This window comes from Opisthocomus hoazin, chromosome 3 (assembly GCF_030867145.1).
Source record: "Opisthocomus hoazin isolate bOpiHoa1 chromosome 3, bOpiHoa1.hap1, whole genome shotgun sequence".
NCBI classification, from domain to species: Eukaryota; Metazoa; Chordata; class Aves; order Opisthocomiformes; family Opisthocomidae; genus Opisthocomus; species Opisthocomus hoazin.
In genome coordinates, this window is record NC_134416.1 from 26,051,042 (window position 1) to 26,078,441 (window position 27,400).

Below are 27,400 nucleotides of genomic sequence, written 5' to 3' on the forward strand. Positions count from 1 at the left end.
ACCAAACGCAGCTATCCCATACGGTGGATGCTGGTGCACACACACCGGTGTGTACGTGTGCAGTAGCTTGCAACCCGGAAAAAAAATTTATGAAGTCTTTGGAATGGGGACAGATGGCAGTTCTACTCAACGTATCATGTTTTGTGAACATTGAAGATCACTGTCACGCAATCACTGCCTCAGAGAAAAGTATTCACCTATGCTGCAAGACCGTCCAAGCTGTGCCAGAATGAGCTCTGATGGCAACGAGGATCTACCTTGCCCACCCTGCAACACAGTCTAACATAATGATATTGTAGTCAAGCAGCGATTGTGATTATGTTTCATTGTTTTGCTTTCTGAGATTAATAATATAAGCACACACCTAAATTGCTTCAGAGAGCTCAAACAAAACTAGACATTAGGCCTAGTTCCCAATTAAAAATTAATAAAATTACATTAGTTAAAATGAAATTAATTCCTAATTAAAAAGATTCGGCATGCCTAATCCCTGAGGGTCACAAAAGCACTTTCTTTCCTGGCAGATGTACTTGCTAATTCAAATGAAATTCTGTGACTGTTTCAGGTAGGAATTTCAGGTATGCTCAGAAAAGTGCTCTGCTGGGATGAAAGACCAATCGCTGATTAGCCGTAATCTTTAAAAACTTTTGTGCTGAACTGATGTCAGCCAACAACCCTCACATTTTTGACAACTGATGAAAGCATTCTCTCAGCAGTTTCCAGGGGCCTCAGAAAGTAGAAGATACAAGGTTCAAGTCCTATGTAGCTTCAGTTCCTTAAGTAAGCAGTAACTTCATTCCTACACCCTTCAGAAACTTAATTGCATTCCCTAGGGTAAGAGGTGACATCCTGACAGGGATAAACAGTGCTTCTGGCCTGCAAGTAATATCAGAAATCAAAACCTATCATAATTTGAGAAATCTCTGCACACCAAGAAGATAATTATGTCTACCGCAGAAACATGCCTGTTTTATCAAAGCCTTTCCTGCTACTTATCAAGGTAGAAGAGAAAAACTAGAACTAAAGAAGGGCAACACAGCTCCACCCTCAACAGCCAACTTTGCTAAAACATGGAAAAATTCTTAATTCGGGTACTGAAACTTACCCTTACATTGTGTCATTCATTCATTGCCATTCATTATCAGAAGTGTTTGGCTTTTAAAGACACAAAGATCTACAACATTCCAAAAGTCATCCTAAGACAGATCAAATTAGAGGAATTACTTGTTCTACATGAGTCTACTGACCAAGTCATGATGATAAAATTATTTCATCTCAGGCAAACATTCCGAAGATCCCTGGTGCAAACCTCTGAATGAAGAATTGCTCAAAGCATATCATCAGGAGTTGATAATATCTTCAGCTCAGAATAAACTTTCCACATAGCAGTGAAAGGATTTCATAACACAGTGAAATTACAAAGAGAATGGCAGAGAAAAGAGAAAATGAGCAGAGAAAAACGTTGAAGGAAAAAACTTGATTAAATGGAACTGTTAACAACCAATTCTGTAATCTACCTACCTAGCTGATGAAAAATTATTGGTTTTGAATTGGGACACACAATCTTCCATGGTGTAGCTGTTCATGAAATAAAGGAGAAATTTGGATTTTGGAATCATGTAGACATGTATTACATTACAGTACTATAAAGGATGATGAATTTGGAAGAGGTGCAATGCCTTGTCCTTAGTTGTTCCTGTATACAACTAAGGATGTTCTCCCTGCACTGCTTGTTTTAGATCTCCTGCATTACTGAAATACTCATTAAGTTAGGTAGTAACACACATGCATATAGAACAGCCAAAGAAAATGACAGAAATATGCAGCCATTTATATTATACATCAACATATATGTGTAGCTACACATTTTCGATAATTTAGTCTTCACTAAAATTAGTAATTTTATTTCATAGAAATTAGTAATGTAAGGAAAGTATTGACAAGCCATGAAGCCTTTACAGTAATGTGCATTTGAAGAAAAAAAAAAACAAAACATAACATGCACTCATTCATATATTCACTGCAACAGTATCACATACTTGACTGTCTCACATCAAAGTACAGCTAAGGATTTTTTATCAAAGAAAAAAAACTCATCAAATATTTATCTGTGCAAAGCTAAGTATGGGCTTTTATAGGAGAGGAAACATATCTATATATATATATATATATGAAAAACTCCACTGGCTTACAAAAATAAAACAAGCCACTTCTAAAAAATCTTCAAAAAATAGTCAAAATAAAATATTAAATTACTAGAAATAAGGGCTCTAAATGTAGCTTTGTTTTGCTTTTTAATAGGGAGGCAATGTTAACAAGCAGTAAACAGCATACGTACAAGAAGTCACTCTCTATAGTGGTATCCTTCCCAAACTCTGTTTGAATTAACCTTTCATAAAGCGTTTAAGAGTGTTTCTTTTCAACAGGGCTTTCAAGACCAAAGAAACACAAGGGGTTTAAGCATATGTTATAGACATGAAGAGTTAAAGAACTGTTAAAAAGCAGAAAGCAAGCAACTGGTGCACATACTATACTAACACATCTACTGCTGCTACACATATAACACCTTTTACAAGAATAATTCATATTAAGTATTTTAAAATTATGAACACCAATTATGGCTGACACATACTAGAATATTTTTTTAAAAAATTAACTCAAAATTCTGTGCCAGTTTAAACCCTACTTAACATCTAGTATAGGTTCATCAATCACCAAGTATTGTAAGATGTCTTTTGAATTCACTGCTCCAACTTCATGGATTATTACCAGTTACTGAAAAAAATGGTAGTAACAAAACCACATTTCACAAAAGTCTAACAAATTCAGGGAACCAAAAATGTGATTATTCTTAACACCCAGATAATGTAAAATACGTGATTTTGATGTGTAACCTATGGATGCAGTGCAATGTAACTAGCTCATATTACTTTTCCTTTCAGCAGCCACACAGACTGTACATAAAGCAGAATAATTACATTTTTATCAGATTAGTTCTTATTGCATTGATTATTAAAACACGGATCTGAAGAGCAAAACATTTACATTCAAAAAATTTACCCATGTGTCAAACACACTATTTTTTATGAATATTAATATCATTAAACCTTAGTATTTCCATTTCATAGTTATAACACACCAAATGGCAGTACAAAAAAAAATTACCACTGAATAACTTTCTCCAGAATGCTTTTCACCTGTTTTCACCTTTTCACCTTCAGGTTTTGAACTAAAAGGAGAGTAAAACAAAAACGTGTATTTTTGAATTTATTCTTGCCATGTTAAGTACTAAGAATCAAGTACTGGGAATCAATCCATTAACCATTACAATTATCACATAATAGGTTAATAACAAGATGGTATGACAAAATCACTCTTTTTTAACTTACATATTAAGTAGCAAGTTCTGGGTTTTGTGGTTTTTCTTTTAAACTAACAATTTGGTGTAAATATCTTAATAGACATGATGTTCAGAAGGTGTTGAATTAAAACATCTAAGATGTCTCTAGCTTACAAATCAAAAACCGAGGATTTTAAAAATAATTTTTGAACTTAGTTACAGCATTTTGATTTATAAAGTTTATTCCTTGCTCTGCACCAAGACTCAAGTTATTTCAGCTCAGAATTATTAAAGAATAAACCAATATAACTTGACAAAATCAATTCCAACAATTGCTGCCACTTTAATATATACTGTGTCTTGGGTGTTCTGGGTTTATGGTTTTTAACCCATCAGCTGGCAAAGGTTTCTGGTGTTGATTACTGCACACTGTACACACAGTGCAGTGCTCCAAACAGGAAAGGTGATCTACCAATGGTGCAGCACGTAATACTTGCTACACTGATTTTCTGGAAAGATCATCAGCTGATGATGAGGTGAAAACACTCTCATGATAACAAATAGCTTTTCCTTACCCCTTTTTGTCCCTGTTACCAATCTGTGGTTTTTTTCCTTTTCTGACACTAAACAACTGTATTTTCTTTGTACATTATTCAGAGCTGTTAGACATGACATTAACATTTTTAAAATGTGTATAAATTGTGTAAGTATTATGCAATCTTAACTAACTTCTTGTGTTCACTTGAGTTTAAAAAAGGAAAGGAGTAGGAGGACAAAAGAGCAAAAAAAGAGCCAGCTAAAATATTTCATTGTGTATGGGAATACACATTGATACCAAGTCAGGAAACTCATGAGCTTCTTTTTCTACTGGAAAAGGCTGAGGAACTGAATGCCTTCTTCACCTCAGTCTTTACTACCAAGACAAGCCTTGAATCTCAGCTCCCAGAGACCATGGAAATGATGGAGCAAGGCACACGTACCCTCAGTGGAAGAGGATCAGGTCAGGAAAGACTTTAGCAAACTAGACATATCTAAGTCCATGGGCCCTCATGGGATCCAGCCACAAGTGCTGAGAGAGCTGGCAGATGTCCCCACAAGGTCACTTTCGACTTTCTTTGAACAATCATGGCAACTGGGAGACGTGTCTGAGGACTGAAAGCAAACAAATGTCACTTCTGTCTTCAAGAAGGACAGGAAGTAAGACCCAGGGAACTACATGCCAGTCAGCATCACCTCAATCCTTGCAAAGTCGATGGAACAACTAATCCTGGAAACCACTTCCAGGCATACGAATGACAAGAAGGTGACAGGGAGTAATCAGCATAGTTTCAGCAAGTGGAAGTAATTCTTGACCTATTTGATGACTTTTTATGATGAATTGACTGGCTTGGTAGATGCAGGGGGAAGCAGTGCGTATCGTCTACCTTGACTTCAGTAAGGCCTTTGACACTCTCTCCCATAGTATCTTCACACAGAAGCTCATGAAGTATGGACTGGATGAGCAGACAGTGGACTAGAAACTGGCTGAATGGCTGGGCCCAGAGGGTGGTGATCAGTGGCACAAAGTCTAGTTGAACTCCAGTAAGTAGCAATGTACCTCAGGGGTCCATAAGGGGCCCAATCCTGTTCAATATCTTCATTAATGGGAGGAGTGGCTGATATGCCAAAGGGTTGTGCTGCCATCCAGGGGGACCGTGACAGGCTGGAGAAATGGGCTGACAGGAACCTCATGAATTTCAACAACGAGACGTGAAAAGTCCCGCACCTGGGGAGTAACAACCTCATGCACCAGCATATGCTGCGGCTGCCCAGGTGGAAAACAGTTTGGCAGAAAAGGTCCTGGTGGACACCAGCTTGAACAAGAGCCAGCAAAGTGCCCTTGTTGCAAAGAGGTCAATGGTATCCTGGGCTGCACTAGACAAAGTATTGCCAGCGAGTCAAGGGAGGTAATCCTTCCCCTCTACTCAGTGCTGCATGTAGTTCAGGATTCCCCACTATGAGAGAGACATGGACATATTGCACAGAGTCCAAAGAGCCACAAAGATGATTAAGGGACTAGAGCATCTTCCACATGAGGAAAGGCCAAGAGAGTGGGATTGTTCAGCTTGGAGAAGAGAAGGCTCACAGGGGACCTCATCAATGTATAAAGATACCTGAAGAGAGGGTGAAAAGAAGATGGAGCCAGGCTCTTCTCAGTGGTGCCCAATGGCAATGGGCACAGACTGAAACACAGGAGGTTCTCTCTGAACGTAAAGAAACATATTTTTACTGTGGGGGTGACTGAGCACTGGAACAGGCTCTTTATTGAGCAAGACCTTGTACAACTTAATGTAATAAGCAACAGGATTTTGCAGACTTAACACATAAGAAAACTAAAGAGTCTGCCTTGAGTTCAGTTCAGAAAGAGATGTTAATTCTACTCCCGACTGATATGAACATAGGCAGTATTGGCTTTGCCGTATCACCTTTTTAAAAAAACATGCTGCACATTATACCATACTGTGTACATACAGCAGAACTTCCTACTACAAACCATTTCAGTAGTTTCCTCTTTTATTACTGAAAAAATTTATAAATTGTAAACTTGCAACAAACATATTAAAATAAGGGCTTCAAAAGCATGCTATGCTTGTTTGTGTTTTGCATATATAGACTTGTTATTTAATTTCTGCCAAACAAAATTTTATAAGAAGCATTACTACTCATGATTAAAAATCAGTTATGTCCCTCAGAATGCCATTATACTGACCTATGTGCAATATCGCCAGTTGGATAAGAAGCAATAATGGACAAGACGATAGATACAGAAGAGCCTTATTTTACACAAGGCTTTCACTTCAGCAAAGAAACTTAAGAAATGCACTTCATATTTCTAGCAGCCATGAGAGAAATTCAAAAGCAATATGGAGATTGTTCAAGCACTGAGAGTGCCTCATGGATTTTTAGACTGCAATGTTCACGTCGTTTCTGTGCTTAAAAGGGGACAATGGAACACTTAGAGATGTATGTTGAAATTCTGAATGGGTAGAGAAAAATAAGTTATATTTACATCCATTTACCCTAGAGCACTGACCATACAGCCACAACAGCAACCACACAGATCATTATTCAAATACAGAACAGCAGCCACATTTTGGCACACGCTGTCACTTTGTAACAAAAAGGTAATATACTACTATGCTGTTCACTGAAAGCATCTGGCACCAAATATTCCACCATATTTAAAAAATTATGCAGAAGTATTAAAGACTAGTTCCACCACCAAATTTCCTTTTCTTTTTCAAGTTAGATTAAAGTAAATGTGAAGAAGAATGATGTGTGTAATATACAGAAACATAACTTAGGCAGAAGGGTTGTACATTCAGTGAATTTCCAAATTATAACATTTTCTTCAGATAAACACTAAGTCCAATCCCCTTCTCCTGCAAATAGTTGTCAGACATGACATAAAATTCCATACAGGAACAAGTTAGAAAATTACCTTCTAATGACAACACAAGCAGTAAAAAAACTTTACTGTAGTCTTCATACTCAAGATTTTAAAATCTTTTACTTCTAGCCTAAAATATACGAAGAACCTGTTTAGATTAATTGATTATTGTGCCAAACTTAACTTTTCATTTAAATGGCCTCCCTCTGCTTTTGGTGTTTATCTTTAGTCAGACTTTTAAAATCCTCATTTATCATTCATCACATTTGACGTGATCTAAGAACATATCAGGACATGTGACGTAGTGTAATTTATACTGTGTAAACACGGTTCAAGAGTTTACACCCTAACAGTACAAAACAGACACACTGGGTAAAGGAGGGGAGAAAGTGTAGGAGTAACACCCATACAAACCAAGTAACACAATGGCCTCAGCCATCACACTACTTCTACAATTACTAGCTGGTGGTAAGCAAGGTGCAGACAGAGGTAGGTTTAGCAATAGTCTAACAGTAATAAACAAAAATGGGTAGTCCCCAACTGGGCTGCGTGTACCCCCACAGCCCAACACAGCAGGCGTTCATTGTTCTGCTCCAGTGGAATAAAATCTCAGCAAGGCCAAAGAGAATTAAATCTCTTGGTGGCTTCATCACAATTATCTTAAAGAAGACACAGCATGGCTTTATGGAAAAATAATTGAAAATTTATGTGTTTTGTAGAAATGCATTTACTTTTATGCTTATTTCTGTCCTATCCCATTTCAGCTTACAAAGTTCAGTATGTTCTGACATTTCTAACTTTTCATGCATTCAGACAAAACCACGCCAGCACAGATACATTACTGAAATACTCACTGTGCGTAAACATATAAAAAAAAATGTATTACCAAATTGGCATTATAAACCTAAGAATCCCAGAGTAATAGTTAAAAGGCAAACAAATCTGAAGAAGCTCCAGTATTCAAAGGCATACCTGTCTCTGTGGGGACTCAGACAGTCCCAGCTCTATCCTGTATGCAATCAGAAGTTTACATGGCTATAGTCATGGTCCCAAATAAATTACTAATTTGATTTAACTTCATTGAACTATTACTTCATAGAACATGTACACAGATCAAACGTACTGGAAGATTTTCTGACTGTGTCTTCAGATAAAACTCACGACTCTGACTTATTCAAAATGACGGAGCAAAAAGCCTTTACAAGTAAACATTAAAATTTAAAACATCTTAACATCCAAGATCTCTGAATCTCTCAAGGAACTTCTAAAGTGACATATTATCTTCTGTTGCAATTGTGTAAGACTGATGGTCAGAATAGAGGAAGACAAGAGCTTTATCAATCAATAACATTTTGACCATAACACTTGCCTGAAAGCATCATGCCTTACAATTCTTGCAGTAAATGTTCAAAAATTATGAAGGTTGTACAGAGCATTTTTGGTTTTGTTACACAAATTAGGCTACAGTAACAAACGAAACCTCTTCCAATAAGTAATACACAAGGCCATAACTTTCAACAGAATCCTTATCCTAGGATAATTACAGTATTGTATAAAGAAAAAAGTCTATAGTTAAGGATAGTTTAATACAGGTATAATTTTCTTTTCATATAAAGTTTCTTCACAACTACTACAGATATTGTAATATTTATTATTATGTGCAGTCTGTTATCACGGTTACATTAACAGCAAAACTGGTCTGATGTTGACAGTTAGGTTTATAAATTCACATTTAAAATAATTTCAAATGGCTAAGCAACTCCAAATGCCAATAACATTAGATGTGTGATACAGTAAATTTAATTAGAAATAGACGACAAAAAAATATAGAATGCTGCATAAGGTAATGACGCAAATAACAAAATAACTACTTAATCACAATTTAGTTAACTATTTTGCCCACTGGTGATCCAAAACCATGGACAAATAAGTTTCCTAATGTAGTCACTAAATCTTTCTAATCACTCAGCTGATTATATACATTAATGTTAAGGATAGACTTTTATACGAACATTTGAAATGACCAGACTCAATTAATTTTGGAAGGATACATAAGAGTATTGCAAAAGTAAATAAATGGTCTGTTTTAAAAAAAGAGGTACACCAGAAAATGTTGTGCTGCTTCAGTAATGATGCAGGAATGAAGAATAACTTAACACATTTAAAAACACTGTAAAGTCATTAAAATGACAAAGCAGCAATTCACACAATGAAGTTTTTCAGATAGAGCTGGTGTAGAATGAGCTTAATAGGACTCAAATTAATGTTTGACAGTTACTACCTAACAAGGTCATTTACACAAAAGAAACAGAAATGTTTACAGACCATGTTAATCCTCCCACTTCAAGGGCCCAGTATGAAACTTCCCTGATGTGCACAGTATTCTATAATTACGAGACAAATATCAAAAGATTCTTGTATTAGCTACTCAATAACTGACCACTTACAACTGAGACAGAACATCAGGCTACACAGACCACTAATTTGATCAATTATGACAAATTTAAGCTTTAGAATATTCTACCAGTCTGCCAAACAACAGTTAAAAATAAGTTTAAAACCAGGCAAAACCTGTGTTCTTTCCAGGTCAGGAATATGGGACATGAAAATTAAGGTCAATAATACGTAAAAAAACTCACTGTGCCACACAGAACCACAGCCTTAACTTCTTGTATCTCTTCTGAGCACTTTCTGTGCAAATCTGTGTCTTGACATTGTACACAGAATCTGTTACAGCATTCACTTATGTCAAGTTATGTATTGTATGGCTCATCTCCTACTAAAATGAATTTTAATAAAAATAGTGATTTTATAACAAATTATGCAATTATTTGATAGACTACCCCAAATGGTTAAAACATGATTTACTGTTCAGACTCAGGAGGCTTACAAAGTCTCAACAGTTAAAACTAGTTGCAAAATACTGAACCTAAACAGTGACCATGAAAAAAGATTCCCTCTATTCTTTTCATTAAACATTATAAGTGAAAACATTGTGAAATTAAACTTTTTATATTAAAAACTTAACATTTTACATAATTCAAAGTAAGATCAACAGTACGTGCAGCAAACTACAAAGAACAGGGTGACACAAACCCAATACATGGAACAAGAATGCATTACTGGCACATATGGAAGAGAAAGTTTCCCCTCACTCCACTCCTTTCCCTCCAAAACTACATACCTGCTGAATGTGTCTACTAGCTCGTTTCTGAGGTTGGTAGGTAAGCCAAGTATACAGGACTGGATCAACATTAATTGCTAATCCTTGTACACTGGACAAGAGTACTGCACCTATACATTGTAGAAAAGAAAAGAAAAGAAAAGAAAATATAAACTATCTGCTAGAGAATCTCCATGTATGTATTTCATTTTTCTTGCACACAAATAATCTTTGATGCAGACTTTTGTTTGGATTGGACTTACATACATATTTATTTTAAATTCCAATCAAGAGTAATAATTAAACATAAACTTCTGTAATTTCTTGAAAGTGAGAAACTTGCCAGCACTGCCGATGTTACGGACGCACACACAAAAAAATGCAGAGAATTGCATTTTGATTTTGCTTATTACAATTTTTTGCCAAGAAAAATGCTTGTTTTCAAAGTTGTGTGTTTAACTGATTATACACAACAACCTTCCTCAGATTCTCAGCCAACAATAGCATTATGCAAGAAACGAGTCCATAAGACCCTGGACAGAAAGAGAAGAATGTAATGCATGACCCTCCCCAAACCTCAATGAAGAACTTGGTCTAGGACAGTGGGTTCTTAATAAAGTCAGGTCTACTTTGGGTTAGCGTTCTGCCCAAAGCTGCTCAGGGCAAACATTCTTCATGTAAATGTGGTCATGAGTATTATTTAGTGGACTAGTTAAACAAAATAAGGCAAATATTTGAATTCTGCCAATGTTGGCAGTCTTGGTACTGTGAGCTCTTAGGATTTTATCCTAAGTTATACAATTATCTTATTTTCCTGAATCTCACTTATAAAATCGGAGGATTACAAGATAGGGCTACTGTATCTTCATTTCTTAGAAGTAAACTTCTAGTTTTCTTATGCTTGTAAAGAAAAACTTACATGGGAAACATTAAGACTCAAAACAGGAGAAAAACTGTTCTCAGGATCCAAAAATCTTAGCATATACTTCAAGCCATGCACTCTAAAACCAAATTTATGAAGCACTCTTTCCATTAAACCTGCATTTAAAATGTGATGTATTAATTCAGTGGGGTTTTTGTTTTAATAGTACAGATAAAGTATCTGTTGCAGCAGAACTTAATTACAGAGCTGTAAAACTCAGAATCAAATGGATTAATATAATACAAAGGCATCAATTATATTGAAAAAGTGTGGCAAGTAATAATAGGTAGTCATCTTTTCACATAGGTTTTGCAATTTTACAACAAATGAATGAAATAATGAAATAAATAATGAAATAAATTCAAAACAGAAATCCTGGTTACTGGAAGGTCCCAGCAACAAATTCTAGACAATTACAGTAGTTCTATAATTCAAAGAATCACAGTTCCTAAAGCAATATATACCATGATATTTACTCTGCAGAATACAATATAATTAGGCAGCAATCTGAATTTAATAATAAATTCAAATAGCTTGTCTCACAATTCAATGTGCTTTCCAAAAACAAGCAAAAACATATGCCTCAAAACACATAGTGCATCACCAAAATTGTAAACTGAAAAGAAGAGGTAAGTTATGAGTTTTTTGTACATAACAAAATTCTAAGACCAGCTGAAATGCAAATGGCAGAAGACCCACCAACCTGGGGCGATGCAAGCAAAGCCTGATGAGTACAATGGGAAAATGACAATCAAGAAATACACAAAGATAAATCATCCACCTAGCACAGGCTTGGGAAGTGAAACACACACTGTGAGGAACTCCTATACACAGACTAGTCTATGTGATCTGATGGTTTTAAATGTCAGTAATAAACCTTAGAAATAAATCTGCAATTTAAGGCAAAGCCAACATCGAGCATAAAGGGGTAACATGCAAGTAAGAAGAGCAGTGAATAAGCCTTGCAGCAGGATCTGGAGCAGACTACAAAAAGGAAGCAGAAGGTAACCAAGGATTGATAAAGTCTACACTACAGTCATTAGCTTTTATAAGATACTTAGATGCCAAAATAAAAGAACCCTGCATCTTTAAGAGATACCGCCTGTTGCCAGCAATACTTCATGAAAGATTTAATGTATATGCGATATGACAAGTGGGAGTCGGAGACCTCCCAAAGAGTGAGGAATAAAGTCAGCCTACAAAGTCAACAAAAAATCCCACATTTATAACAGACTCCTGAAAAGAAAAAAAATAAAGTGTTACTGTAGCACATGATGCCAGTTATTGAATTTAGTTTCTTGATTACTGCAAAAAATTAGCTAAAACTAAGAAGTTCAACACAATTCAGTCATGCTTTGAACTGAAACTATCTTTTCACTTCAGTAAAGTCACAATAGCACAATCCCACAAAATTCCAAGGTAGAACAAAGAGCAAAATAGTTTATTTTTCCAGTTGTCTTTTGTCAAACAAACAAAAAAAAACGCCAGCACAAGTAGTCAGATGAGCAATTATATTATTTGCCTTTCAATTTGACTGTCAGGTAACTTTGGCCTCCTACCAAGCCACTTCTGCCACACTGAATTACTGAAATTTACTGCCGTATTTACTACTCAGCCACTACACTCAAAGAGCAGTTTAATCACCTTTGTAAAGTTGTTTCCTGTGTAACAGCTGTCTTCAGAATAACTGTAGACAAAGAAAAGTTTCTCAGATTTGCCTCCCCCTCCCAAAAAACAAACCCTCTTAAATGTGTGTTACATGTGTGTTTTCATGTCAAGAAATAAGAACCACCCCCAGTCTTCAAGTAAGATATCACTGATGTTAAGACCAAGCTGTAAGTTGGCAATGGACTCCATACACATCGAAGCAAAAAATTAATTGCTATTTTGTCTCTGTCAAAACGCAATGCTGGAGTTTCCTGGATTTCATTAAGATTGTGGTGAACTTTCTTTTCTCCCCTCCCCTTTTCCCCTTTTAATTAAATTTACATTTCAGAAAAAACAGACCTTAGTCCCACACCATACTAGGTTTCCTTTCCAGATCCCAGTTCTTGCCAGAGTTATCTATTACATCTATCTAGTAAATGATTTGAAAAATAAAAATCAAACCCAAAACCACATAATTTTTGAACACTTGACAACTTCCTCAAAGTCATGGTGTCATTTGCCAGGTGCACTTTGGGCAAGTACCTTCTTTTCTCCGCAGCTTTCGGCTCTGTCTTGAACGAACGCACCCAAGGGAGGCTGCAGGCGGGCGGTGGAGGACGACGAGCAGGAGACAGCAGAGCACAGCTGCGCTTGGCACTCTCACCCTGCGGACGAGCTTCTTGACAAGCTTCCTCGGACCATGACAGCTGCAGCACCAGCACTCGTCTTCCCAAGGGGCTGGGGGACCCACAGAGGATAACCTGGGGTCTCCTGCGCTTGGGCTGGCTCTGCCGCCACCTCCTCCCGCCTTAAGGGCTGAGCAAAGGCTGCTGGAGGAGCAGGGAGCAGAGGAGTGGCGAGCCTGGGGCTCCAGCCCTGCCCTCTCCTTCAAAAGGGAAATTCAAGCACGTAATAAGTGGGACAAAAAGGGAATACGGTGCACCTTGGTGAGGTGAAGAGGACACCTGCAGGATGCAGCTGCAGAGAAAAGAGGCCAGAGGTAAAGGCAGTATAGGTGAAACGGGGCAGAGTCGAGCAGCAGTGGTGGTGCTGAGGGATGCTCAGCAGTGATGAAAGAACGGGAGATGGCTTCAAATATCACAGAGATGGAAGAAAAGGATGAAGGCAGCGGGACGGTGAAAGAGGAATGAAGAGGTGAATGAGCACTTTGGGAAGGAAAAGGGAGGTGGCAACACTTGGCAAAACCAGCTGTCTTTGGAGATATAAGAACCTCATAAATGAGTAAACTTTGTGTTACCGAGTCACTCCCAACATTTTGGTGAAAACAGATTTACTAGGAAGAGTAGACAGTAATAGCTCAATCACAAATTTACTTATTGAAACTCAACATTTAACACAATAACAGTAACACACTATGACGCACTAGACATTGAGAAGCAGCCTTGCTATTTATGTGCAGAAAAACGTATTTTGTCTCTGCAACAATAAAGGATCACCCTGGCAGAAATCTTTCTAAATTCTGCGCTCTGTGTGTACGCAGTGTCCAAACACATCTATATTGCTATTTCCAGTAAAAACTTTCGCTAAAACATTTTAGATACTCCCCTGTAAAATGAACTGAAAAACCTTTACAGGAAACTGAAGTTCATGTTGCAGTTAATGTACACTTTCTGTCAGGGAGGGACCACAAATACGAACAAAAAGAACGATCTACAATAAAAACTAATTCTGACAAGTTTTGTTTATTTTTAGTAACTAGGTAACTAAAGAAAACATTACACCATCTTGCTATATAAACTGCATGATGAATTATTTTAGCACTGAGCTCATGACTCCTAGATGTCTCAGGACATATGAATGATAAGCAGGTGCTGACACAGGCTGAGTTAGCATCATTAATTCAGTACCAAATTATTTTACAGAATAACAGAAAGAAGAAATAATCTTTTTACTTATTATCTTACTGTTTTGAAGAGCATTTCCACTAAGGCGTAATATAAAAATGGAGATCTGCATATTACATCCAAATGAAGAGCTCTTTTTTCATAAAAGCATATAGGTAATTAGTTCTTTCTGCTAGTTGACTCAGAACAGATGCATTGTAAATCACTTAATGTAGAAATATCTAACTCTGTTTAATTTTAGCCTGGGAGTCAGCTAAGGGAAAAAGAGTGCTCTTTACTACTCTGCTTACTGCCAAAATGGCTCGCTTACCCACATTCCAAACAGGCTTTACCAATTAGCTATCCCATGGCACCACAGCCATTTTCAGTCACATCCCAAGCTGAAGAATGAGAGCTGAAGTAGGAGTTGGAGATTGCAGTCACACAGTATAAAAACTAAATGTGCAACCTTGTAGTCCACTTTGAAATATCAATGACAAGCCAATATGATTGCCTTGCAAAATAATCAGTTTATCTAAGAGACAAGAGTTCTGCATTTCACCCTGAATTGCTGAGTCACACAAGGGAACCAGATATTTCAACCTACATCAAAATTCATGTGATTGTGAAAAATTATTTTTACATTATAGCAGCTACAATAAGTTAATAAATTTTGTCTAACTACTGAAAGATATATCTGCATGCCTCCCTATTCAAGGTTGACTTGAATGATTACAGATTACCTTTTAGGTAAATATTATCCCAATTTTATCTCAGAGAAAAATCTCCAGGTCTACTGTACTTTCATAGAGTTTTACATTCGCCAAGTGCTTAAAACAACTCTGAGATCAATTAGTTTAGCTGGTTGAACCAATATTGGAATATTTAATTAAAACAGAAGTAGTGGGGTAACATTTTCCCATGAACTAAGGCGCATTGGTCTGTAATATCAAACACAGTTGTTTCATACCACAGCTAGCCTTTGCTCAAGCACACACACACCACAGTATTTTAACACTATTATTAAAATAAAAAAAAAAAAAGCTTTTGATCTTTGGAAACATTCAGTAAGAATGTACTTCTACTGCTGTCATGACCTTGTAACTCTCCTAGTGAGGTTTATAGCAGAAAAGCATGAAGCGCTGAAACAAAAGAGGTCAGCATCATTATTTTTATTTTAAAAACAGAGAAAGTGAGGCAGAATAGTGAAGTTATTAAATCACACAGCAGGACAGCAGGACCCAGGGACAGAATTCAGATGTTAAAGTTATGTGCCACAGCTAAGTACATACCATAATTAGCAGGTAAAATAAATATAGAGGCATGACTTGTGTTAATCACAACCTTAAATCACACAGGCCTAATTTGAGTTGAGCATTCTGATAAGCCATTGCTAGGGTTAAAGAAAAGAAACATTGTATCTCCATCAACAGACACACCCAAATACTCACAAATGCTGAATTACGAAATTATAACATAGAACTATATTCAAAGATGTAACATAATGCGGAAAAACACAAAATTGCTGAATGAAATGGTTAACACAAAGGGCTGTATGCCAGGTGTTTTTCTAAAGTACAAGGAGCCACATTTCTGCAAATCAATCTGAAGGAAGGTCTATCAAATCAAGGTGTGGAGAACTACTCATTTCGTATCATCTCTGCCCTTTGATGTTAAGAATGGAATTGAGTCCATTTAGAATTTTGTCTTACTGAGGAAAAATGTTATGACATGCTGAGATTCAAGTTTTCACAAAAATGCTAGAAAATTAATATTTGACTTGTTTGCTACATGTTTTTTTTTTTTTATTTTAAAAAGAAAGTATCTTGAAAGGCTGCTTTGTTTTCCAGAACTCATTTGAGCAAAACTTAAATTTCCTTTAGACAATATGGTGATGTGGGTTCAGGGGAACAGTTTAACAAGCAACAGCAATCATGAAAAGTAGGAAATGTGTAGGCAGCTGTAGTAGACAGAAATGTCAGCTTTATTTGGATGATTACTGAATCGCCTCTATGAAAACACAACAATAATATTCCTATGCTGAGCTGCACAGCATCTCTTCTTTAATTTCTAGGTTTTTAATTCAAGAATGTCTCATTCAAGTATCACTTCCTTGTGTTCACCTATAGGTCCTGTTTACCTATTTAACCATCACATGTACTGTTCTGTAACTATAAGAAGAATGAGGACCTCTAAATTCAACTGACAGAAAGGACTATACAGATAGAAAGCAAGGGTTATTATAATGACTTTGAAACCATATTGTCAGTGAGTGAATGATATGAACATTTTAGAAAACATTAAGTGTTTAGAACACCTGGTGTTTTATTCATCAAAAAAAGAAATTGGGGGGAAATACAATGCTCGAGTTGCCCAGAGAGTTACACTTCCACCCAGAAAACAGGGTGGTCCAAACTGACTCCAGAGAGACTGTTACTGGAGACAGCACTGTGCAAGCAGGTATGCAGAAAATCAGTAGTGCTTACAGCTAATCACTTCAGTTTACAAAGGTATCTACCAAAGTCTGGTCCCTTTGTCTTTTTCCCTCCCCAAAGTCCCACTAGAAAGCTATCTAACATTTGATGTTATAAATCTGATTATCAATCTAACTCTTAAGTCTTTAGAGTGTTTTTATTATGATACTTCATGGGTAAGATCTGCTCTGCTAGCATCACGATACTTTCACACGTAAGAGAGTTAGCTCTCAGGCTACCAACAGTTCTGCTCTGTATCTGATACCACCACAGCTATATGTCTAAGACTGCTTAGACCTCTATCTAATGCCATAAACCACACTAACTTGATCATACCTGACCAGGTTTGCAAAATGCTAACAAAGGTTTGAGAATTTAGCTTGTTTAGCTCTGCAACAAAAGAACTTAAATACGTGTTGTAATTTCAAGGCTGTTTCTTTTCATTTTCCGTAGGGAACCAGAACAACTCACAGTTACTCACTCCTATGGATCAAGAGGAGACTGTACATTCCATTAAAGTAAAAATTTATCCAGTGCTCTGAAGAAACTGTGATGTTATTTTCCTAATTTTTTGTTTGCTCTACTTGGCTAAGACCTCCTCAATCCTACTTTAAAGGCTGTGGTCGCTATTTCTAAGATTACAAGGACTTTTAGTCTCACTTGTAAAATGCAGTAATTCCATGGAACGGATTTCTGATGAACTACTGAAAACAGACATCTTCTCAAGCAGACTAGAAATTAAATGTTTATATGTATATTTTTTGTTACACAAAAACTTTGTTAATTCCTATATTTAATGGACTGAGATTAGAAATGAGAGGAATAGGGCAGCAAATCCCTTCTTTCATTTGATCTCAGGAGTCTAGTACTACTTTTGTATCATATTCTATTCTATAACAAAAATGTGAACAAATTTAATTACAAAATAAGAAATACTATGGCTCAAACCTAGGGTTCTCCTAAGGAATCAACAAGCATAAGGACAAAGCAGATTTAGTCTACTGGAATTTCTTACACAAATTCCACAAGGTGTTTCATCAAAGGCTTTTAAAGAAACAATGCTACCTGTAAGGGATAAGAGAGAAATAGATAAATAATTTGAGATTGGATAAATTATTTAGAAGAAAAGAAACAGTGACAGGAAAACATGGTAATTTTCACTATGGAAGAAGGTAGAGTCTGGCAGGGACCTGCACTGTCCAAGACATTCCAGGAGATTAATGCAGTGCAACTGTGCTGAGCTATCCAGGGCAACCAAGATCAGGGCTGACCGAAGAACTCCCAAAGTATCCCACCTGACTCAATACAGATGTATACACTTTTCCTACTGGTATCACTGCCTCATATCTTAACTTTACATAGAAATTGATAACTGAGCTGACTGCTTTGACTCAGAAAACAAGATTTCTGTTTACTCAAAGCAAGTGTTAGCTCAGTGTTCTGTAGGAAGGAAGGAACAGGCAATAAAACAGAAAATATCATCTATACCACTCCATAAAGCCATTGCATACACAGATACTGAGAATACAGCATGCAGCTCTGGTCAGTCAAAACGGTCAGTTATAAGCATTCAAACCTGGAAATTTCTGTTTCACAATACCATTCACTCAGTATTTATGCTCCCTGATTCACTCTATGCTCCATGCCAAAAGCATTATACATTCTCCAAATCCCAGAGCAGAGAGCACAGAAATAAAAATGTATACACATGCGTATCTTGAATTTCACTTACTGGTTAAGTAATTTTCTTGTCTTCATTTTTAAATAATTGCCTATTTACTATAGTCAACCCCAAAGCAAATGGGTTTTGAATGACTCCAGGTCCAAACCACCTGGATGTGGACCTCAGAGCCTTAGGCAAACTGCAGCAGTAGAACCTCTTTTCCAAATGCAGTACTCATTGTAGATTTCTATGATTGCATTGCTGTTGGTAAGTATGTATACAAATGTGTAAGTACCAGCAGTAGATGCACTTTACACAGTGTTTACAGACATTAATTGATGAAGATACCGGAGTCTCCAGATACGCAACAAATGAGTTCTAATCACTGTAGACAATCCTGCAGCACGGTTTGATTAAAAAAACCTCCAAATTCCACACAGAAACTGCTGCACAGAGAGCTCCAGCTGAAGGCCAAAGGGCCACGGAGAGGCAAGCCACTGAGAAAACACATGTCAGTGCACAAAGATCTCTTGCAAGTGAGCAAGGGAAATAATGTTTTGACAGAGTGACTGCTGAATAAAATCTTGCAATTGCTTATGGAGGAGCTTTGTCCAAAAACTTCTACCTGCAGATGGGCATTCTCAGCCCTCTTTGAGGGAATGCTGGCTATCAGGACGACTGTTTTCTTGGAAAGTGAAAGCCTGAAACTGTCTGTTCTACTAAATCAATTTTTTATTCCTTGCAGAACAACACAAGTGCAAGAACAGTGAGAATCAAACAACTGTACCAGTCAGATGGTGGACTAAAACTGAAACTAAAGCATTCTGATGGACAAATGATCAAGATCTATCTGACCTACTGCAAGATGGTTTAGAGCATGGCTGATCAGGGTGCAGACTTCCAGAGTTCTAGGTGAATAGCTCATATGGGCCAAGAAAACACTGGAGAAACAGAGTAGAAGTCTCAAAGCTATCTTAAACACTGGGTTTGAAAGGATTAGTCATATAGTCCTAGACTTGTGGAGCACCTGTAAAGTCAGAGATACTGGCAGAAGGACATCAGAAAAACAGTGCAGATTTACCTTTGTCTTTAAAGGTCAGATTTCCCCTTCACTTCATAACAAAGACATTATACTGGCTAATTCTCAGCCCAGAAAAACAGCCAGGAAGATGACATCAGAATTATCAATAATTCAGCTCAAAAAAGTAGAAAATAGCTGAGGTCTGCTCCAAGGGTCTGAACTCACGGGAAACACATCTTTGCTGGAATATTTGATTTCACCTGTGTCCCAGCAGGGAAGAGAGGACACATACCATCATTTCTCTCAACGTAGAGAATAATATCAGTCACAATCCAAACGTATCACCATTAACCAAGCTACAATAACGCCTAATGAGCTCTCTCATCTTTTCTACCATGAAAAACAGCAGAGTGCAGTTTTACTATATCCAGTTTAAAAACCATGATTTCTATGATCTGTAGGTAGTTAACTGTGCATCACAACATATATAAGCACACTGATACCAGGACTGCATCCTCCCTTTCTCTATGATTGGATTGGTAGAGTGCTGCCACACCTTTTCTGCTATTGTGACACAACTCTACGGGAAGTTTGTGAACTAACGATATAGTTAAAACAAGCAATGCCTCAAATATATCTCCTAAGTGATTTTCAATACAATCTTCAGTTTGTTACTTTTATAACACGGGTTTTAAACTAAAACCAGCATATGCTCTGAAAACTGCCAAAAAGTTTCTTAATACAGTTCACCTTCTGTGTTTATAAACACCTCACTATCGTCTGCCAAAATTCTGTTTTGCAATTTCTCAAGCAGTATTCCTCTGGGAACTGCCACAGGATTCTTCCCCTATGGCAACAGGGCACCATGGGAGCTATTTTCATTCCTTCTTCAGCAGCTGAACTTTTGTAATGTTGTGACTATGGATACCAACTGGTCTTCCACTGTAAGTCATAAAACTGAAATCTTTTCAGCAGTAGATGCCTCATGCGCCTTCTCTTAGAAGTTAATTCGAATAATATACAGCTACGGTTTCTGTTTCTTTTTCCTTCAACATTATAGCTTCTCAGAGGCAACAGGGAACACACAGATGATTTCAAGCAATTTCTTAGGTGCTCAAAAGAATACACCCACAGACAGAGAGGTTGAAGAATAAGAAAATAATTTAGTAAGGCAAGCAATCTTTAGGGTAGAAATTCCATGTAAAGTTACGCTTTTCTATAGCAGAAGTGTAAGCAGAGGAAGAATAGAAAACTATGTATCTTCTAAACAGAAAATCCTAATTAATTCATATATTCCTTTATACTGCTTAATAAGACTTCATGCTCTACACAAGTGATTAAAGATTGCAATAAATAGCATATGAGTTGCCAAACAATGAGCCAGAATAAAAATAGCCACAGTTTGTTACACTGTCAAAGTTGCGACACTACAAGATAAGCTACACAAGCAGTTCTACGATAAACTTTTCTTTTTTAAAAAATATGTGAACTCCAGCAGAAACTTGATACACAAGGCTCAAGTTGAAAACACACATATTCTTCAAAAAAAAAAAACCAAAAAACAATTAACAAATTTGAAAGAAATGAAATTTGTAGTGCTTGGTTACTTATTGGGAAAGCAATACAGGTTTTAGATATGGGGAACATAAAATGGGCAGGTTTTCTAGTGGACAGTCGATCCTGGTCCTTTTGGCAGCTGACACCTGCGCAGGCAATAATTTCAAAAGTGTCCTGTATTTGTGAATGACAGTATACACACATAAAAAACCTGTTTCATTAAATCTATGCTCAATTTACACAAACAAGGAAAATTACATTTTAGAGTTAAACTTAATAACATCATATTAACTTCACTCCAAATTTGAATGATCTTCCACAAGTCCATTAAAGATAATTTGGTTTTGAGCTTTGCAGTATCATTTTGAGAGACTTACACCTATCATATAAAACCAAAAACCTTTCCTCACTTTATGAAGCCTACATGTAAGAAAGGAGAGAGAACAGATAAGCATCTCCACATATACTGAAATGGTTGTACCAAGACACAAACAGGCATAGACTAGCTGACATCTCAGATGTGGAAATAACTCTGTTCACACCTACAGGACGAGAGCCAGCTTCAGAAAGTCTTGGGAATGCACTGCAGCTGGAAGAGATTCTAGAAAAGAGATTTCAAATTAACTACATCACATGCTGGAGGACTTTTTCCAAGATATGCAGTGTGCTACTAATTGAAAAATTCCCACACAGTGTAAATACCAAGGAAAAATGCCCTGTTGCTGCATATTGTGAAATTGCCTAAAAGTCTCACTGAATTTACATATCCGCATACTGAATGCATATACTGCAATCTGGTTTCCTTGCCTCTAATTCTGTCTGTTACTTCTCTAACTTTCGTCTGGGATACTAGTAAACTCAACAAAATAAATAGCTTTCCTTTGTATAATCTTCTTGTAAATAAACACAAAACCTAGAAATAAACAATTACTCTGTTAATAGCAGATTCAGTCATCTCTTTACAAAATGTAAAATTGCACCTTTACTGGTATCAATTTTATCCCCTTCTAGAACAGCTTAATATATACTGGTTACAAAGAGGAATTGATATGACCTGTCCTCTTAATTTGGTGACTTCCTAATCTAGCATTTATGCTACTAGAAATGTACAGTAATTCAGACTCTACAGACAATGGTGACGGTTCACTATGAATGTTGCAGATACAGATTAAAGAAGAATCTTAGCCGGGCAAGAGAAAGCCAATCACAGTTCTTTTACAGAGATAAAGCAACTAATGTCAAAAATGCCATAAAAAGGATCCAACAGAAAGCACTAACACAGGTAATACTGGAGCAGACTGCTGACCATCTCTTCCTATTACTGAGAGTAGTTTAGAATATTTTTTACGTATTTTTAAAAAATTGAAATAATCTTCCAATTCACAGAGATAAAGGTTCCCAGGTAAATCTAACAAAAATTCTGAATTATTGAAATAACTTTTGTAATAATATAATGAATGTTACCATGATCACCTATAGACAAATAATAAAAATATGTCTTTACAGGTCATATATATGGTATAAAAGCAAAGGATCAAGCTAAAGGTAGTGTTTAAATCTTCATGGCACAGTACAGTATAAAATTCATAAAGTATTTTTTTAAAAAAAATCAATTAAAGATAGCATTCATAATACCCTTTAAGATACCGATTGCTAAACTAGTTTATTATAAAAGTTGCTTTATTCTTCTGCCTGAAATAAAGTTGTGAGCCTTCAATGCAGCAAGCAGAAAAAGTAACTGTTAGCCTTTTCACGTCAGAAATTAATGCACAAAACTACAAACAAAACCAAGGTTTGTGCAGTTTATTTCTACTGCAGTGAACAAGAAGATGGTTATTTAATGTTTACTAGTTGTTTCAAAATTCTTACATCATTTAGTTGATACAGAACTAAGCATGTATTCTTCTCAACACTAGCATGTTTGTGAACTTCGAACATACAATTAAAGTCAGCTGTTAAGATTAATGATTCTAAAGATTCAGAAGACCGAGACACAATGCATCCAAAAACCTGAAACACTTAATATGGTAAACTTTTTTTCTTTTAGACCAAAACACGCATTCTTGAATAGGGTCAAGACATACGATCAGTATCTTCTCACTCATGGGGATCTAACAGAGAACTTATCAGGGACAGGCCTGCTAAATCTCATAATTTATATTTTTGAATTACAGGAAATCTGTATTAGATTAACTATGCCCAATATATATTAAAGTATTAGTTATACTATTATGTAAACATATCTATTTTCACATCCATTTTTTAACCTCTTCCATCACTGCTAGACTTTTTAAAAAACTTGAAAAAAGGTAACATTTAATTGGTTACATACATTTTTATTAATAAATCCAAAATGTTGTTTAGTTTAGTCAATGTTTAATCCATTTCCTAATAACTAAACTGAGAGAAGATATTTTACTTTCACTTTTGGGTTTAAGTGAATGGTTCTCTTCATTAAAAATATCAACAACGCTGTCTAGTTAGCTATTATTTACAAAAATTTATTGATCAATTTTTTTTTTTTTTTTAAAGCACATAAACTTCTCCAGCATGGGCACTGGAAAATCACAGATAAGGTAAATTACAAAACAGCATCTCTCAACTAGCAGAAGTGCAGAAAGCTGGTGTCACACATTTAGGCCACAGCGGGAGTTTTTAAACACACTGTCTTGAAAAACTGATTTTTAAGTGAAACCAGCCTGCACATTTTTACAGTGTCTTCTGAGAGAAATGTTACAAATAAACAGAAATGTGTAACCTTTAGTATTATTTTGGCAGTAAGCTGAACACTGCAGCTTTATGATTTTACAAAACTCGTTTAAGATTTTTAGCAAAAAAAGTGTTAAGTAAACTGTATAAAATTTTTGCACGAGCATTATAAGAACATTGAACTTATTTACACAGCAAATATTCCTGCAGATGGCTAAGAATATATCATCATGTCTTCAGACTACTAATTTTCTGAGCAGATCTTTTTGGGATGTACTCCAAAAGAGCGGTATGTGCTCTTGCATCGTAGTTTACAGATCAGCAAAAACCGTACCTGCTACAAACCACTTAGATCAAGTTTTCCTGTATTTGTCAGTGCACACATCAGACTATTAAAACTATAATAAAAAGAAATCCATGAAGTAAAAACAATAAGAAAATAATCAGAGAGAGTTCTAAGCAATCAAACATTAAAAGGAATGTTTACTTCTAACCATGCTTTAGATACTCCATACAATTTTAAATTTTTTGCCTGACACCACATGTTGCGGGCCCTGTATGGTCCCTACCATGTAACCACAGCACTAGCTAAACAAATGGTTTGCTAATTCAGACATCTCAGAGCCGTATTTCTGCGCTGGGGCTGGAGAGGTGCCCACTGTAAAAACCAGAGATGAACAGAACAGTAAGCACACTATTTAATTTCTGCACCTGTAAGAGGAAAAAAGCTAGAGGATTTTACCTCCTGTTCTTTTTTTTGACATTAAGAGAAGTAATTCTGACCAGCTGCTTCTTCCCCAGCTCATTAACCTCATAGACCTTTATTACGATTATAACACTGTGTGTAGAAACCAGATTTCTGGAATAAAATACAGATGTTTATAAAGTCTTGTGCCTGTTTACAGCTTTATGTTTTGTGATATTAAGTGGATATTTGGCTTTTGGGTTGGGCTTGGGGGGGAGCGGCAGTGGTGGTTTTTTCACTGGTAAGAACATTTAAAAACTGTTTAAAAAGTGATCGATGTATAAGCATTTCAAGCACGCAATTGTCATTCCAACAAAACTCCATCTCAGATCATGGGCTAAGTAATTTTAAAGTTTCATTAAGTCATAGTTTTAAGAGAAAACCAGTTGATATATCCTGTTAACAAAAGGAGCAGTATCATACCTGCTGTGTTTTAGTTTAATTTTACGTGGAATAAACTTTATCTGCTTTGTTACTACTGCTGCATAGCTGGTTTCTTTTTTTATGTGAGTTTATACCAAGTCCAAAGGTTATTAAAATCACATAAATTTTCCATAAATATTAATTTATGCTCAGTTATCTCTAGAGTGACAAATAGACGCTAAACAGTGTCAAGCTGAAGTACATGACAAGGTAGTTCAAAATAAGTCTGTTTACTTAGATGTTTTCAGTCCAAGGCAAAAGCAGATGAATAGTTAGTAGTGACTGCCTTGGAGGTTTTCAATTTCATGTTCTTATTTACAGATATATGTGAAGAAAAGCATCTTTGCCTTTACTCAAAATTCAGAGAATTTGCTAGAAAACAACTTCATGTCGCCAACAGCTCGGAATATCCAAGCTGTTTTTGCACAGTAACTAAGTTGAATACTTCCTAATTAAAGGAAAATAACTTCTCTTCATATAATCCAGTTGTGTTTGTGGTATGCCTCGGAGAAAGAAACAGGGAGGCTCACAACAGCATTCTGCTACAGTTATGGACATACTGGAAGAACATTATTTAATAGAATCCGCTCTAAATTCTTGTACCCTCAGCCAGAAAGCTCCCTGCATGCATTGCTATGAAAATAGCAAGGTACACGGAGCAAGCAAGCACCTTTTTGTGCTGCTTGTACTGCTTGCTGGTTACGAGAGCATGTCTACATTGGTATCTGCATCTGCCACATCTCAGAAGACCTAACAGCATTCTAAGTTATTTCATTAAATGCAACTGTCCCTAGTACCCTTACATATTCTTTGTAACTTGGATGATTATATGCTGAAATCTACATTGAGCCTTTTCACATGACCACACAACTCAGAACATCATCTTGCACAGCAGCAAATCTTTATCACGAGCCGCATTATGATTTTCTGTTTTAACAATTTGCAGTGTGCTTACAAATTTACAAGCAATAACATTTAACAGCCTAAATGATTTGTTTTTGAATATATGACTGTGTAGTTCTCCTCATTTGTCAATACATTCAGCTACACAAGAGGTGGATAAGAGATTTCAATGGATGTTAAATGGATGGTTTTGATCATAACAGGCTAAAACTGAATTTTATTAAAACTCCCAGCCACTAAGAAAAAGATGTTCCATATTTGAAATAATTCTAATAATGATTAAAAATAAATACTACAGTACCTGTAATCCAATCACACTAGCACAGTAAGAGCAAATGAAAACACAAAAGTAGTATTTAAATGTAAATGAAACTCTGTTGTGAAAAATACAATAAACAAACATATCCAACGTCAAAAGATGCTGGAGTTCAAAATTTAATGTAAACATGAATGGCTAGGTTAACCTTACGAAAACTGTGACTTTTACATATCTGTCCTAGGTTGCGTATTCAGAGGCTAGAATCAGATCAGGTACTATTTAAACATAGTACATCACAATGTGTGAAAGTTGTAAGTCTCCTGCCCCAGAAGTATGGTATAAAGGTAACACACCATCTTAAACTTCTATTTTGTGTCAAATCACAACTGAATGAATACTAATTATGCTTAAAAACCAAGGTAAAAAAAGAGTTCTCGGACATGAAAGATGAGTATTTTTAACATCAAAGAACCTACTGTACACTTCTTTATTAGATATGACTTTTTCACTTAGGTGGAATAAAGCAAATTAATGAATAGATCATCTGTGGATCTAATCTGAATTTTTGTAGTTGTGCCCATATCTTTTACTCCCTAGCTGTAGTGGCTAATGAAGCAGTTACAGACACTGAAAAAAGTCTTTAGATGAGGTTTTGAACATCACATATTTGATGTGCAACACATTTTAAACTGTGAAACACTATTATTATAAGGGAAACTCTATGGGGGTAATCCATACACTATTTACAATCAAATAACCATTTACTGATAAAAAAATCACAAATTAATTCAGTCTTGTATTAGTCTACAAAAGAACAACCATTAACAGGTTCTTCCCGATATCAGAAAACCAGTTAGCATTAGTTCCTGTAATATATTCCAGAGAGTTTTAACATAAGAGAAACCACTGTTACCGTAATACCTAGAAATGCTGAGAAGTAGAATTTTTAATTTTTTTTTTAACACAACTGAAGAAACAACATTCTATTTAAAACACTCCATAAAAATTATACACCGTATTTATTCCCACTCTCACAGGATACACAGACTGACTCCTCCGGCCCTAGCAAAGACTCCTGTCATCAGAGGCCACCACATTCAGGAAAGGGATGAGAATCCTCCATGGGTGCCACCTGAAGAACAAATACACCAGCTCCCAGCACCCTCCAGCAGAACTAGCCCATCCTCCCGCGCGGACTAGCTACGTCCCCAACTCACAAGCTCCGAATCCTGCTGGGGCATGCTGGCTGGCACACACTAATCCCGCACATTCTTTCACTCTCCAGTACACCGGCAATCTC

The 27,400-nt window shown here is 36.3% G+C and overlaps 1 protein-coding gene across 7 annotated transcripts in view; it reads right to left on the minus strand.

Annotated features, from left to right (window-relative positions):
* VPS13B (vacuolar protein sorting 13 homolog B) overlaps window positions 1-27,400 on the minus strand; it is a 482,877-nt gene that overhangs the window by 258,786 nt on the left and 196,691 nt on the right. For all 7 annotated transcript variants that reach the window (XM_075415801.1, XM_075415802.1, XM_075415804.1 and 4 more), the window contains exon 20: window positions 9,955-10,064. In XM_075415801.1, coding sequence (XP_075271916.1) covers window positions 9,955-10,064 — 110 coding nt within the window. The remainder of the gene's footprint in view (window positions 1-9,954; window positions 10,065-27,400) is intronic.